The 16,718-nt window shown below is 47.4% G+C and overlaps 1 protein-coding gene across 3 annotated transcripts in view; it reads right to left on the reverse strand.

The window, feature by feature from the left end:
- The window catches only part of LOC119390822 (nascent polypeptide-associated complex subunit alpha, muscle-specific form), a 43,188-nt gene extending 32,501 nt beyond the window's left edge, over positions 1-10,687 (reverse strand). For 2 of the 3 annotated variants that reach the window (XM_037658526.2, XM_037658529.2), the window contains exon 1: positions 29-179. In XM_037658526.2, coding sequence (XP_037514454.1) covers positions 29-65 — 37 coding nt within the window. In that variant the 5' untranslated portion in view covers positions 66-179. Of the gene's footprint in view, positions 1-28; positions 180-10,591 lie in introns of those variants that run through there. The other variant, XM_037658527.2, reaches the window with a different exon arrangement.
- Positions 10,688-16,718: the final 6,031 nt, after the last annotated feature.

Here is a 16,718-nt window from a genome sequence, read left to right on the forward strand (position 1 = left end):
GCTAATGGGAAGTGGCGCCCTGCGTTACCTGATAACGCCAGGACATATCTTGCCGTCCAATCCATGATGCCTCAGTTTTTGTCCGCTTTGCTGAGGCCAACAAGGCTACGCTCCGAGATCATCGCAGCTGTTTGCGTCCAAACAGGCAGCCATGATGGCGGCAGGCAGGGAGGATATAGATAGCTCTCGGCGCATGGACAGCAGAGTGGACCGGGTCTCTTTCTAGATTGACGAGCCATTGTTCCAAGCAGAGACAGGACGAATGGAAATTCTGCTTTCTTCATACACAATGTTGTCTATTTTGTCATGTCGATTGAAAAGGCTACAGGATACGCTTGCCGCTGCCTTGTCAGAAGGGTGAATTTCTTTCTTAGGAGGTATACAGAAAAGCTGTGGAAGGTGCACTGCTTTCAGACAGGTCTGCACCGTGCTGGTACTAATTGTTTTCTGAGCAGCAAGGAAAGTATTTTGTGGAGCCGTAACGGCATATTGCGCAACAGCTTGATTCACAATGTACTCGATAGTTGCTCCCCCCCCGCCCCCGCTTTCCCGAGTATTGACAAAAAGGAACGTCAACGTTTCAGGAGCTGGCATTGACATGTTATGCACAAACACGGTCAATGTGGTTGCGCAAATTCTCGGACCTTGGAAGAGCCCATGACCGGCAGCTCGTTTTGAAAACATTTCTTTGAAAGTGCCTGCTTTCTTTTACCATCTACGAGTGTTATGCGCAAGAAAGAAAGTCAAGTAAATATCAGGGTGGGGTGGCAGGCTCCTATTGGGTTTCCTTGCACGCTGTCGTACAGCCATATCATTGCATACTCTGCGTAATCAATAGCCTTAAAGATAGAGGGAGCGAGGAATTAAACAGGAAGACAAGAGCAGCGCTTGACTTTTTGGGTCTTAATTTGTTTAAGAAAACTGACGCGAACATAATTTATACAATTGTCGGGCAAGATATCTGACGGCCGATTCCTGCATTGTGCCGAGAGTTTTAGAACTGAGGAACCGAATCTTGAAGCCCTGCTACTTCAGAAGCCGCATTCATTGAGTGTTATTTTTCTAAACAACTAATTTAATTTGATTATTTTTCTAAACAACTAATTTAATTTGAGTAAACTAATTAAAGTAATGCAACTAATTTAATTTGATTCACACCAACTGCATTGTGAAGTATTCAGAATCTTAAACATGTTGTATGCTTATCAACGTAGCAGAACTAAACGCTATTGCAAAGCATCTTTTAAGCATATTAAATACCAACAAATAAAATTCAATAAAGTTTATCTTTTGTCTGTAATTCTGGTGACCTTGCTTTCAAACATCTTTGTACATTTACATTTTTTTCGACTGTTTCCTGCTCCTTAGCATAAGGTATATATTATAGTATGAATGCATGTTAGTGAAGACCTGAGCGAATTCGTGTAAAATCGTCATTTTAGGAACCTTGTGCCTTTTTCTGCGCTTATAAACAGCAAGATATCCGAGAACACAATTATCCCACCAAAAAGAACCATAGTGAAATGGTTAAACCGACGCACCGACGTAGGGGACATGAAAGAAGACATTTCGCTGGAAGCGCATCTGCGTTTAACACAAAGAAAAAAAATATGAATAACATTATGTAACGTCCCACGGCGCACGCTGCGATGTGCGCAACTGGCAGGTGTGCATATCGATAACGCCCTCCATCACATCAATGAAATCACAATCGCTCAAGCCATTATACCTATGCAAGGCAATCGTATGCAAGTCAAGTTTCGGATTTTGTAGAAAACACGAGGGCCTGCTAGCGCATTTATCAAATAATGCTATGTGAAATGCATCTGTAATCTCACGTCTCTCTTTATGTTACGACAAATTCGGAGTGTCTTGGAACACTTTGATGAGACACGTTTCCCAGTGTTAGACTAAGTTGGAGTATTCATCACCTGTTTTCACATTTCCACGTGCTCTTTCAATCTTCCATTAAGTCATCACCTACTTAAACCGCCGCAGACGTTAGCAGAAGGTGAAAGAAATATAGACATCCCTATGACCTCGCAGGTACAGAATCGAACCTGTGGTTCAATGTGGTGAATGTGGTGTGTGTGCTTCTGCTCGTCTTCTCGCGAAAGACGCCTAAAATTATGTCCCAGCTTGCAAGCACATGAAAATACCACCTGTGCTTCAAAACTTTCGCCACCATTCCTGAACCGCTGCGACATTCCATGAAAGTTTGGAATAAACAATGATCTTTTCTATTCTCACCCGACGCGTGTTGGATCGCATGCCCCCTATGGTGCTCTAGTGGTTATGGCGCTCGACTGCTGACCCGAAGGTCGCGGGATCGAATCCAGGCCGCGGCGGCTGCATTTTCGATGAAGGCGGAAATGTTTGAGGCCCGTGTGCTTAGATTTAGGTGCACGTTAAAGAACCCCAGGTGGTTGAAATTTCAGGAGCCCTCCACAACGGCGTCCCTCATAATCATATCGTGGTTTTGGGACGTTAAACCCCAAATATTATTAAAGACGATAGTCTTTCTTGGGGAACTTAAACGCAGAAATTTTGGTCTGTCTTTCTGTCTTTCTGTTTGTCGGCACGTCCCTCGATTCAGCCACTCGGCCAAAGTTGAACCACTTGCCCAAGGGCCAGCCGTCTTGAACTGGTACGGCTGTTCATACTTGTGAACGTTGCCGATCAAAAATTAAATATCATGCATATCTGAGGTGCAACATCACTAGGTAAGTATTAGGTGGCGTGTTCCTTTAATAGAAAATGCATACATACGTAATTTTAAGGACCCTAGTTTCTTAAGCTGCGCTGAAAATGCATAAGAATGGAAGCTTGAGCGAGTTGGTATGCGTTCATCTTTGTTGAAACAGCGCTCACTAGACGACGACGAAGTAAAAGAAGGTACAGGACAGGCGCTGCCTGTCCTGTGCCCTTCGCACGAGCTCATTGTTGTGTTTCGGTTTCGTTTCTGTATTGCACTGTACGAATGCCATGGGTTGGTGTTGAAAAACTTTAGTTTTGAGAAGGCCAAGAAGGTGAAAAAAAATATTTAAAAAATGAAAAAGCAGCGTTGTGGGCGGCCTTCAGGCCGCCGGTTGTGGGCGCCGCTCTGGCGTTCCTGTTTTACCCAGGCGACGTGTAAATAAAAGAGTGTGTGGAGAGTACTCGTTGAGTGCGGACGTTTCTCTGCTTCAGCGCTTCGCGCCAAAACGCGTTTTCGGGCTGGCTGGCGTCCCCGCCGGTCGCGTTGGTCACCGCCGGTCTTCGCCTGCTGCTGCGCCGGGACTATCAGCACGCAACACAGCACTCATGTTTCCCGACGTATTGCCAGATGGCGTCCATATCTCACACAGCGCCTCTTCTATCGTCTTTACACGACATTTGCAGCGAAGCACGCAGATACGCGGCCAATTTTTATTATTATTATAGCGTTGGTTCGCAGACGGCTCGCCGTTTTTCATCAGTTTCAGTAATTTGCTGTTAACAAATGTAAATGATGGGTTACCGCAGTCTACCGGATGGTTTGGAAATCAGAGTTGACGCCCATGTGATCGTAACATAGCTTGAAGAAGGCTGAATTGAGGCATGACTGCACGACGCCATTTTTCACAACCTTCGCGTGTCCAGAAGTGGCACTAAGCAGTAATTTCACGGCTGTAGGACAATACATCCAACAGGAATTGCCATGCTTGTTAAGGGAAATATTGGCATGACTCATTTGTAGTTTAAAGCAAAGAAATCTAAATGAATTGCTCGGAGAGAAAAGCCTCGTAGTTGACGAAGCGTTTGTACTGGACCGGAGTTCGAACCCGGTGCCATCGCTTTTCTGGGTTGGTTGCCCTGCCAACTGGGCTAACCAGGAGATTTGCAAGTGGCAGTATACGAGGGGCAATTGATCGACAACTTGAAGCACATAGACACTGAACAATTCCGCGGATCCCACGTGCCGTGGAAATCGATGTAAGACGAAGCGTGCTGCGGGAAGGTTGACTGGCGTATATTTTTACGTTGAGCGAGATGTTACGAAATGACGCTAAAGTAGGCGCAAATTGTATACACACACACGTATGCTGAATAGTCGCACATGTGTTATATCAGCGCCTCCTCTAGAAAGATGCCTGCGGCGTCGCTCGCTAACCCATTGTAGCCGTCCTGCCTTCAGTTGTGGTCGCTTGTCGAGAGGTGGCGCCACGTCCACCCTCTTGTTTTTAGTGGGTTTGAGGTGGCGTATTTTCGGGGGGGGGGGGGCGCATGCACGCATGTGTGTTGCAAGTGGCCACCGCAAGGATCGCTAGCTACCATCTACATTAGAAACGATGAAAGAGGGAAAGGGAAGGGCAGGAGTTTATTGGCCCACGTGGCAGGCATCTTTCTACAGGAGGCGTTGGTTATATAACCAGTTGTTTACAGTTGCGTAACGATGCCAACAGGAACATAGGTATTACACATACCATACGTGGTAAGCCTATATGTATATAGTGCGTATACTTGTCCGTTATGATGCAGAACGCACGCACGTTTCACGAACCCGTGTGCATGTGTGGAAGGGGTTCTTGACAGTTCTCACGTAGATGGCGGCTACTGCATTGTCTTTGTAATTGTGATTGATGTGCGCAACGCAGACCTCGCAGATTCCGGTGATTGTCCGTGTGTGTTCGGTGTCTGGCGGCTGGTGAAGTGGGACGTGGCCTAATTCGAAGTTGTCCATCGCCGTGTTCTTACATGTGCCCACGCCGCCGCAGCTGCAATGAAGCCGCTTGCTGTGGACGACACATTGGAATCCCGTGATTGCAGTGGGCTCATCGCTCCAGGTTTCATATAGTGCTTTCGGATCATTATCATGAAAACTGCGCGAAAAAAGCAAACACGCATTACACCAAGCATCTCTGCTTGGTGTAATGCCAATGAGAGCTTGGCGACGCAACTATCTCCGGCTTCTCAAATAAAACAAGCTTGAACAAGCTCACGAGTCGTACGTTCTTTGTGCCGCGCAATGACTCTGGTTTCTCGGAAATTCGGGCTGCAATTACACTCACGACAATGCAGTGAGACATTAGTTGACGGTTGTCCTTTCATAGATAATCGGTGATCATTCAACCTTTCGTTGAGACAACGGCCGGTCTGACCGATACATTGTCTGTCTGACCGATTGGCATTACACCAAGCAGAGATTGCTTATCTTGATGCGCAAATGTAGGAGTTTTCGGGTGTTGAGCACGCATGTGTGGTTCTTGTGTTTTTTCTTCGTTTGAATTCTTCTTGCTTTCAATAAAAGTTTCAGTTGTTAGTATGCGCTTGTGCTGTTCTTCTCTCCCTTCGTCCACGTTTTTCGCGCAGTTTTCATGAAAATTGAATACCAACTCGCCCAACAGTCCATTCTTCTAAGGTACTTTCGGAGTCACTACAGCTTCTTTTTATGTGTCAAGGGTGCAAGCGGACGAAAAATCGCTGCTGGTCATCTATCAGTGCTGGGTATTATCGAATATACATGTATCTTAGATACTATCTTAGATACTCTTTTGGGTATCTTGTATCTGTATCGCGATACTTCTCGGAAGACGAGTACCTGAATCTGTATTTCCGATGCATTTACTGATGTATCGTATATTTTAAGATACCATATACTTCGATAGCAACACCACCGTGCGAAACAATAAACCTTGGCGTCTCAAGCTAATAATGGTGCCGCTAAGCCCCATGAATACAGATAGATCTTTTATGTTTCCGCCAGAATCCTCCAAGCGAGAGCAGGCGATGAGGTGTGCGCGTCCCTATTGGTGGAGCAGAGTCACGTGGTGACGCTCGCGCCACCTCGACAAAACAAGCGCGCGAACGTCTGCGCGCACCCGACCTTTCGCTGTCTGGGTATCTCCTTTCTTGTTGTGTCGGTGCCAAGCCACTTGCTCGTAGCCACTGTACTTTGCTGTATGCTCATATTATGTACGCATTTTTAGATGCGAAGCGTCATATGGCGGAGTTCAATCCGTTGTGCGGCGTCACCATCCTTACTACGCATGCGCAACCCTCTCCACACGCCGCCTCTCCACTCCCCCTCTCCCCTTCCCCCTTTCGTCTCCCCCTCTGAAACGCGGGCTCGACATGCCGAAACGCTGCTTCGCATCGCCTCATGATCCCCTTTAGCGCGAGGTGGTGCAAGTTTTTGTATACACGTCTTAATAAACTCATTTTGATTTTTTTGATCTTTTCTTTAAATGCGCGCTGCGTCTGCCGCTCAATTTCTGATGCCGCTGTAGTGTCGTTCACGAAGTTTCTCTTGCGTGGTGCTTCGTTACGATGTCCAAAGAAAACATGAATGGGGTTGCTTTGCGTCTCGCCGGTTTCACGCATCAGCGATTTCAAAGATATCGTGGATGCAAGCTTGACTTACATACATAAGATTGACTTATACGCAAATGAGACCCTAACAACTATCGCACAACCTGTGCCAATGCTAGATGAAATAGCATGTACCTAACAGAATATATCTTGGCGTATTGTATCTTTGTTCTTCCTCATAAATTATTCAAGGAGTTCTTTCAGTTATAATTTGATTGTTAACACAAGTGCTTTCATTGCTGTCGTCCATTTGCATACCATACATTACCCATGCCTCTGTGTGATTTTTAGTGCGATAGAGACTTTGTAACACGCTGCTAACATACGTTCTCTGGTCTGGTCGTCTGCCGCTGGTGGTCTGCGCCGCATTCGAGAGGAGTGACGTCGTAGACACAGTGGCGCCAGCGCGCGCGCAGCTATTCGCCTTCGCTGTGCAGTCGCCGTCTGACACTGCGCTGGTGCCGCTTGATAGCGCCTCTGACTGGCGTTTGCAGATGGGTAACGCCATGGAGAAGGAGAGTGCAAATGCTGCTCGACGGCGCAGAAGGGCCGAGAAGCTTATCTCATCAGATCCCGAAGTAGTTGCCTGGCAACTAGCGGTTCTGCGTACGAAGAATGAACAGAGGAAGGCTAAACGTGCTGCGGAGACACTGGAGGAAAGGGAGGAGCGTCTAGCAAAGCGGCGTCGCCAGGATGCTGAGCGACGGCGGCGTGTTACTTCACTGACCACCGAGCCGTCTTTGTGGCAATAGAGAAGCAACCTGACGTTGAGCAAAAATAAATATGCATGTGCCACATGATACGTATACCGTGTGTGTGTCGTTGGAGCAGCAGTAAGCATGACAATCAAGCTAATAATAGACTATCTGGAAAGCTAAGAATAATCAGCTGAACCTTTGCTAACGCTGCGTATATCCTGGCATAGCCGAGCTAAGCCACTGCAATTTTTTTTTTTGCTTGTCGCAGTTGCGCCACAAATATTTTGTTAAGCTATGCACCAACTCGCCCAACGTCACACTCGTCTTATGGACGTTCTTGTATGAAGATGGCAACCCGCTAGCTAGTCGGCAAGTAGAGCAGCGACACCCATCAATTACAAAAGTGACACACAAAAACCACTGACAGCGCAGTGTATAAAGATATGTCATGTGAAGCAGCCACACCAATCCTAATGAGTTGTTTCGGAATAAAACTATTATACTTCCAGCAAGAAAGACAGACCTTCGCAGTCAAGTTGTTCGCAGTTAAGAAATTTTCAAGCAAACATTTTTTTACGTAGGCGTTTGCGGCTTCATTACATAGATCTATACTAAAAAATTTCCAAATGCAACGAATGAAGGAGAGAAGATGGCTTTTAAGGGCTCGTTTTCTTTGTTAGACACAATAATAATGACCACTAACAGACAATAATGCCAAAGAAAGTATAGGAGATGTTATTTGTAATAAATAGAATACAAACGTGAAGAAAATAAAGTGGACGAAAAAATAACTTGCCACCGGCAGGGACCGAACCGGCGACCTACGAATAACGCGTTATTCGAAGGTCGCAGGTCCGGTCCCTGCCGACGGAAAGTTATCTTTTCGTCCACTTTACTTTCTTCACATTTGTATTCTATTTATTACAAATGACATCTTCTATACTTTCCTTGGCATTATTGTCTGTTTGTGGTCATTATAAATGTATCGAATGTATCATAAAGAGACCCTGATACTGTCTCTTAAAATTTTGTCAGTCTTTTGGCTGGAGCATCATCAAATCATTCGCACCAGAAATTAAGCGGCTCACCGTGTACCGAGGCAGCTACAGGCAATTATATCCATAGCCTCCTTCTCACCACTGCTTGCCTTCTTAACCCATGAAAGACCTTGGCGTAGCTGGCGATCGCAGCGCACTCACGAGCGCACTCGACGGGTGAGTAACGACTTGCTGAGCTCCGCCGAGTGCGCCCGGTAGTGCGCCTCTGACAACGGAGACGAAGCGCGCAGAGTGGTTGATATCTGCTTGCTTCGCCAGGTGCCAGCACACTACCACCAGCTCTTATTTTATTATAGTGTACGGCTACAATCTGCAAACGCATGCGGACCAATAAAAAGTATTTGAGAACGATCACCAGTAGGCGTAAACCCAGGCACTGTGGTTGTGTCCTGGGGGGTGAAGTTACAGACGCAGACGCGTGGATCCTGACGTTGACCGGATAGCCAGAGCCGACGCACACTGCAGCGACGAGCTGAATCCACTTCGCTCGCCGGATGCCTCACAAACCTTGCACGATGTTGCAGCGTTACAAGTCATCAATGGCTAGATCTGTGGCACACCACACAGCTAGGTCAATTCATGGTGTCCGGGAAAAGAAACCTAGAGATAAACACTGTCGCTCAGCTCACGTCAACGCAGAGCACGTTAACACAGGCAGACAGCGCTCGCTGCCCACTGGGTTTCAATGACGTAGAATGAACATATTCAATCAAATCGGTCGCTGAGGGCTACGAAACATGGAACAATGCTACGTGGAAAAGGCGCGAGGAGTTGAAAAGTCGTTCGCCTGAGCCGCTGCGATCTGTAGCGATTCACGTGTTTAAAGCCTTGTAATACATTATACAGTTGAGGCAGGGAGCTTAAAGTGGTCTGCGAATCATTCTTAGTACTTGCAGTACCGGCTCAACGCGTTTATAGATAATCGGCAAAACCGGTTAAGGGTACCTTTAAGATAGAATTTGGAAATGTCGTATCGGATGCAATTATTCCGGTCGTATCGTGTATCTGTATGTCAAATACTTCATGCCCGGTTGTCTTGCAACGTATCGCGGTACAGTTTCAAAGTATATTTGCTCAGCCCTGTAATCTATCACACGCAGATCCAGGAATCTCCAATCCTAGGGCATATTGTTCGCGAACACTACTCCTGTTCATTATGGAAACTTGACAGCGCAAAAGAGCGGGACATAGAAAGAACGAGAGACAAACAAATGCACACTGAAACTTGCATTTATTCACAGAACAAATATATAGAGACAAATAGAAAAAATAGAGTAAATAGAAAAGAAAGCACAAGGGGAGAGGGATCTAGCCCGCCTATCAACCCTGGTCCTCCTGTTGCCTCAACATGGTTATCGTTCACGAACTGAGTTCCTAGACTAACTGATGTCATCTACCTTGACAGAATATATACATCGGAATCTCGTTGATACGATTCTGCATAGTACGTTTTTCGGCCTCATACATTTTTTGTTTTATTCCCGGCCGACGTCCCTTGGAAATGTTGCAGTTTCATGCGTTTGATACGATCACATTTTTGCCCAAAATTAAATAATACGACTGTGACAGTGGATCTTTACCGATATATCTAGAAATCCTCAGTTTATTCTTTAGTAGTATGCTAGCTCAAACCACGTTCCAACATGCCACGATCTGCACGTTGCAGAGCCGCACCGCGCTATCTAACGACGCGTAATCATAATCGATGAAGAAGGCGCTGACAACATCGCACGCTCCTTGGGCATTGAAGACCGTCAAGCGTCGGACGGCTGGCTTCACCGATTTAAGGCACGACATGGATTGTCGTGCAAAGCAGTGTCCGGCGAAGCGAGAATTTACTGCTAAACGGCGAAGAGAAGAAAATGCAGCGCGAATTGGCCAGCTACATCAATGTGGCTAGATAAAGGTGAGTTGCCGATGGGGTATGCATATTTCACGCCTTTTTTGAACCTCTTTCGTTAAAACAATTCTTGCATAATATGTTTTATTTTCCGATTCCAGTGAAAAAGGTATACACGAGAATCCACTGCATAAGAAAGCACTGGGAAGTTCGAGAAACATTATTGCTGCGGCAACAAAGCATATACTGTTCTTTCCCATCGGTTCTTTTGGCGATGTGCGGGCTGTACTAGCCATAGTTTACGAAGGTATACTAAAAGTTTCACTGCTCGCTCTACTGGCGTAGCCGAGGTGGGGGGGGGGATTCAACCTACCCGAACCCCCCCCGAAATTTTTGAATTTTGCATGTGTATATGACACGCACACATACAAAAGCGCGCACGAACATACATAAAGTATAATTGATCCCCCCCCCCCCGAAATAATTTTCTGGCTACGAATTGACAATAATGATGTACAAAACTAGAATAGAAATGATGTTTGTTTTCAGCATGCATGTCACAAGTTTGCAATTTATAGACATCTGTTAGAACCAAAACAAGAAACTCTCTTAATGGGATTTTTGGTGCTGAACATTCTTAAAATACGTACATCAAGGTTGCTCACCGACAGACGCAGAAAGTCGTGCAGGGGTTCATTCGTTAATTACGTTGTGCTGGCGGCCGCTTAATACTGCTTCGCGGGCCGCTGGTTACCGAGACCTGGAATATAGCATGTGGGCTTAAAGGCGCGATATCTATAGAAGCAGGGATTAAAACAACAATGCGACAATAACGTCTTCCTGTGGCAAGGCGCAAAATTTGTTACTGTCCAGGAACAAGCCCCGTATTTTCCCTGAAAAGTATTTTTGCTTTGTCTGTGTACGTTGTCTGAGTTAGGGCACAAGACATATTCGTCGCACGAAAAGAACAAACAAAATATCCCAGCTATCGAGCACCAAGATTTAAAAAAAGAGTAATTGTTTTACGCGAGGATAGCCTACATTACACAATGTTGCCAGTATGCTGAAACACCCGCCAGTAGTATTCAAGTTAATAAAATTTAATGAAGTAATTATAATGAATTGTGTAGATTTGCAAGTATTCACGTAATTATGAAAGTATGAATGAGGCATATTTAGGCATGTTTAAGTGACATCAAACTGTGCTATTTTGAGCAACGTACTAATTGAGTGCTGATTTTGTCCGGCTGCCATTTGCCCTCTCTCCCATAAGTAACATTGTGTGACTCTTAAAATAATTTTGTGAAAAACACCACGTGGCTGCGTGTGATGTGTCTTCAGGATCGGTACGCCGCCGAGCGTGTGACGCGTTGAAGATGGAGGAGATGGTAGCTGCTTTTAAAAACCACAAGATAATTATATTCGACGGGCCACGCACGCGCAAAATACATAAAGCCAGAACGTGTAACTCGTCGATAGTCTCACGTGGCGGTCGTCTGCTCTCGCTGGCTCGCCTTAGCGTGCTTCTTCACACTACGCTTCCACCCGTATAATAAAGCAGCACCCTCAAATAGGCTTATTGCAGGTAACTGCAATAAGCTTGTCTTCGCTGTAGTGCTTCGCCACAGACTGCGTTCCGTAACTTGACAACGGTACGGGACAAGCGCCAACAGCACGCGTCGCAATTTCCTCCAATAGTACGCCATCGTTATTAACCATGTATAATGGCCGACTGATCGCATGGATAACGCGGCCGTAATTCTGTTCTGACCTATAGGTCTTGTAAGACCGAAGCGACGCGTCGTTTCGGCGTGCGTGAGGCAGATAAAACATGAGGGCGATCAATGTTTGATCACGTGACCTTGTGCTTTATGTGGTGCAATTCTAGCGCACACAATTCAGCGCATACTTGACCATGTCCATGCGAAGCAGCGTTACCAAATTAAAAAGCTACGACCCGCTCATATAGCTTCCCCTAGTAATTCGCCATTAAAGCAGAATTAGTTTTCGGCCTTTATTTAGTGCTTACCGATATTATTAATTGTGAAATCTATCTATCTATCTATCTATCTATCTATCTATCTATCTATCTATCTATCTATCTATCTATCTATCTATCTATCTATCTATCTATCTATCTATCTATCTATCTATCTATCTATCTATCTATCTATCTATCTATCTAGCCGCCTACGCCTCGGTGCTCTCCCTCCATAACTTGTAATATACCAAAATTGGCATAGCAGGGGATGAGTGTATGACGAACACGATTCACTGGTCGTGACATGAATAACGCAAAATATCTGTCGCGTACGTCATGAAACCCTTTCTCTCAGTCACGTGTGGCACTGTGAGGGATAAGGTTCGGGTAATCACGGCAACTTAAAGAATTGTTGCCGAGACGGACGAAGACATTTGCAGCTTGACGTTATAAGGCTTTAATGCCACAAAATGATGATGAAGCTTGGCGCGTTACAATGCAACAGCGAAGAACTGCCCTATAGCTACTAGCACGACACACGTTCTTGAAGGACTCAAGGTCTGACCCTCAGCGTAGTCCCCCACTGCACTACACAAGATTTGTGTGATCACTTCACCGTGTGACGGTCGAGGGCGGATCAGTCGATGAGTTGTGCTGCATCTTACGCCGACAGCAGCGATGACACAGGCATGGTCGGAGCGGAGCGTGCGGCAAAGCCGATGTGGCAAAGACGTCCCGGACAGCCAGTAGTAGGCCCAGGTCTGGAGTACGCCTGGGTCCGAGAACAACGGACCGGCGCCGGCTGCTGGAGCGCCTGGTAGACGGGAGCCAGGCTCGAGCGGTCACCAGGCACAGGGGTAGGCTTCGGGACCAGGACCCGACGAGCGCTTCACCCTGCGACTGCTTCGTTCGGTTTTCGTTACCGAAGCTCTCCTCGTCTTCTTCCCCTTCTCTCTTCTTCCCTGGCTTGGGTTGACTTAGAAGACACGATGCCGCCTTTTCTGATCTCATCGTCGTCCTCGTCAGCGCACGGCACAGCACAAACCCACAAGCACAACGCACCAGATGAGCCTACCGCGCACATCATGACAAAAGCCCCCCCCTTTAGAAAGTTTTTTTAAAAAAAAACTGTCCAAAGTGCGCGGGAGACAAGACCTATGACAAACAAATGTAGTCAAACGGTTGAACTGTGACACTAGATCTATCCACTGAAGTCTGCAAGCAATACGAGGTCTGTATATGGCTAGCGCCTGCATCTGCAACCTACACATATCCACCACAGTGTCATTCCCTGAACCTATGATATCTTCCAGGCGGAAGGTGTCTTGAACGTCGTGCACGTTGGAGTTGTTGTTCGATACCGAGTGTCTTACTGCCTTTGCCCTCATTCACATTACATGCACGCAGGGGTGATTCAGATTTTCCTTCTTGGACCACGACGACTGAAGACGCCTGAGTAACGACTTGTGGTTGACGTTCGTCGTAACGCTTGAGCATGTTTATGTGAAACAGTTTCGTGGCGTGTCCGAGGTCCAACCAATAGTCGCGGTCACTTCTCTTTCCTGTAACCATAAATGGCCCTTTCCAGTGCACGAGAAGCTTGTTTTCACTGGTTGGGAGTAATATAAGAGCCCGGTCACCAATTTCGAGTTGTCGTGTTTTGGAGGTTTGGTCATAATACTTCTGCGTGTTTTGAGCTCGGGAGAGATGATTCTCTTGAGCCAGCTTGAAGGTGTGTTCAAGGCGTTCTCTCAGATCAAGCACATATCCGTAGGTAGTCTTGATATCTTCCTCTAGGTCTTCGGTCCAGAGTTCCTTAAGAATATCCAGGGGTCCTCGGACATGCCGGCCGTATATCAGTTCAAAAGGTGAGAAGCCCATACTGGTGCGAGGTACTTCTCGATAGGCGAATAACAGAGGCGCAAGAAGTCGGTCCCATGACTTCGGCTTCTCTTGGCACAACTTGCGCAACACCTGTTTCAAGGTGCCGTTGAACCTTTCGACCAAGCCATTGCATATCGGGTGGTAAGGCGTCGAACTCAAATGTCGAATAGCAAGCAAAGCATTCACTTCCTCCATCAGGCCTGACGTGAAGCAGGATGCTTGGTCACAGAGGATCTTCCGTGGAAATCCTATTCGGGAAAACATCTCCAGTAGCCCATCTGCTACTGTTGCCGAATCAATTGCGGGCAAAGCCACCGCATCCGGGTACCGAGTGGCGACATCCACAAGGGTAAGAATGTATCGATTGCCCTTCTTTGAAATCGGCGTCAGTGGTCCAATGATATCAACGGCCACACGCTCGAATGGCGTGTCAACCAAAGCCATTCGTCCAAGAGGCGCTTTGCCTACTTTGCCTTTGGGATATGTTCTTTGGCATGCGTCGCATGATTTAACGAATCTTCGGACCTCGTCCTGTACACCGGGCCAATAAAACGACTCCAAAACTCGGTCCTTCGTCTTCTTGATACCCTGGTGACCAGATATCGGAGATTCATGTGCCAAGTTCAACACTTGGACACGCAACGCCTTTGGAACCACCGCTTGTTGAAATGATTTACCTGGAGCCAAATGGTAAACGCGGTACAAGATTCCTTTTTCAAACATAAATGAGTGGTATACGGCTCCTTTGCCGCAGATGATGGTGTCGACTTCTGGATCGCTGACTCCTTCCACGTTGAGTCGGGGTCATTAGCGCCACGGGCGCCGGCAACATTTCCTACGATGACATCGTAAAGTGGTGACGTCATGCATTTGACTATCGCATTGCCGCTGAAATAGGGCGATAGAATCCGTACTTCCGCTTCCGGTACCTCGATGCAACTACCATCAGCCAATAAAATTGTGGCGGTAGTACCCGTCAGCGCATCATCGGGAACAAGAGAACGGCGCACGACCAGGGTGTTGCTTCCAGTATCCCTCAAGACAGATACAGTATGTCCAAACACTTCTCCCTGTAACACCGGCAAGTTTCGCGTTGCTGTTGCGGTGAGTTCTGTGAGCGCACTGGCAACGTAATCATCTTGTGACGAATCATCGGCGCATCCCGGTGGCTCCGACGTCTGCTCGGTAGACACGATGCAAGATGTCGTCGTCTTTGACCCACCGTTGTTTGGGCATGCTCTTGCATCATGACCTGGCTTTCGACAGTGCCCACAGAAGACTCGTTGGGGTTTCGTGCGGCAATCAGATGCTCTGTGCCCAGGTCGATCACAGACGAAACATCTAAGAGGAGGCTGGGTATATGTACATTCATCTTGCTCCTTGGTAATGTTTCCGGACTTGTTGCCAAAGACCAACAAGTTTGTTTGCCGCTGGGCCTCCAAGAAGGTATCAGCCGCTTCTGCCATCTCTTCTACTGTCTTGCATTTCTTCTCCCTTAGGAAAAGTGCCAGGCGATCGTGACAGTTATTCAGGAACTGCTCAGCTACAATAAGGTTGCGCACGGATCCAAAGTCCTTGTCCGTTTTCGACATTTCCAGCCATCTATCGAAGAAGCTCTGTAATCTCGTGGCGTACTGTTTACCAGTTTCGCCGTCTTCCGGCTTGCTTTGCCGAAACTTTTCGCGATAGCCTTCGGCTGTGAAACGAAACCTCTGGAGCAAGGCCATTTTCGTACTCTGGTAATCCATCGAGTCTTCCGGCGACAGACGACCGAAGACTTTCAACGCTTCCCCACTGAGGCTTCCCCACTGAGTGTCACAAACGGTCTCGTCCTGTCGCGGACGCCAATTGTGAGGGATAAGGTTCGGGTAATCACGGCAACTTAAAGAATTGTTGCCGAGACGGACGAAGACATTTGCAGCTTGACGTTATAAGGCTTTAATGCCACAAAATGATGATGAAGCTTGGCGCGTTACAATGCAACAGCGAAGAACTGCCCTATAGCTACTAGCACGACACACGTTCTTGAAGGACTCAAGGTCTGACCCTCAGCGTAGTCCCCCACTGCACTACACAAGATTTGTGTGATCACTTCACCGTGTGACGGTCGAGGGCGGATCAGTCGATGAGTTGTGCTGCATCTTACGCCGACAGCAACGATGACACAGGCATGGTCGGAGCGGAGCGTGCGGCAAAGCCGATGTGGCAAAGACGTCCCGGACAGCCAGTAGTAGGCCCAGGTCTGGAGTACGCCTGGGTCCGAGAACAACGGACCGGCGCCGGCTGCTGGAGCGCCTGGTAGACGGGAGCCAGGCTCGAGCGGTCACCAGGCACAGGGGTAGGCTTCGGGACCAGGACCCGACGAGCGCTTCACCCTGCGACTGCTTCGTTCGGTTTTCGTTACCGAAGCTCTCCTCGTCTTCTTCCCCTTCTCTCTTCTTCCCTGGCTTGGGTTGACTTAGAAGACACGATGCCGCCTTTTCTGATCTCATCGTCGTCTTCGTCAGTGCACGGCACAGCACAAACCCACAAGCACAACGCACCAGATGAGCCTACCGCGCACATCATGACAGGCACGTACCCGCATATCAGAGTTCATGTTATGCGGGTATGTGCCGCAGGTGATAGAGTTCAACTAACACAGTAACCGAGAAAACACACATTGACACGCAAGGAAAGTGATAATAATAATAGTTGGGGTTTTATGTGCCAAAACTGCGATATGATTATGAGAGACGCCGTAGCGAGGGACTCCGGAAATTTTGACCATCTGGCATTCTTCAACGTGTACCGAGATCGCACAGGACACGGGCATCTAGCATTTCGCCTCCATCGAAATTCGACCGCCGCGGTCAGGATCGAATCCGCGACCTTCGGGTCAGCAGCCGAGCACCGTAACCGCTACACCACCGCGGCGAACTCAAGGA

This window comes from Rhipicephalus sanguineus, chromosome 4, assembly GCF_013339695.2.
Source record: "Rhipicephalus sanguineus isolate Rsan-2018 chromosome 4, BIME_Rsan_1.4, whole genome shotgun sequence".
NCBI lineage: Eukaryota > Metazoa > Arthropoda > Arachnida > Ixodida > Ixodidae > Rhipicephalus > Rhipicephalus sanguineus.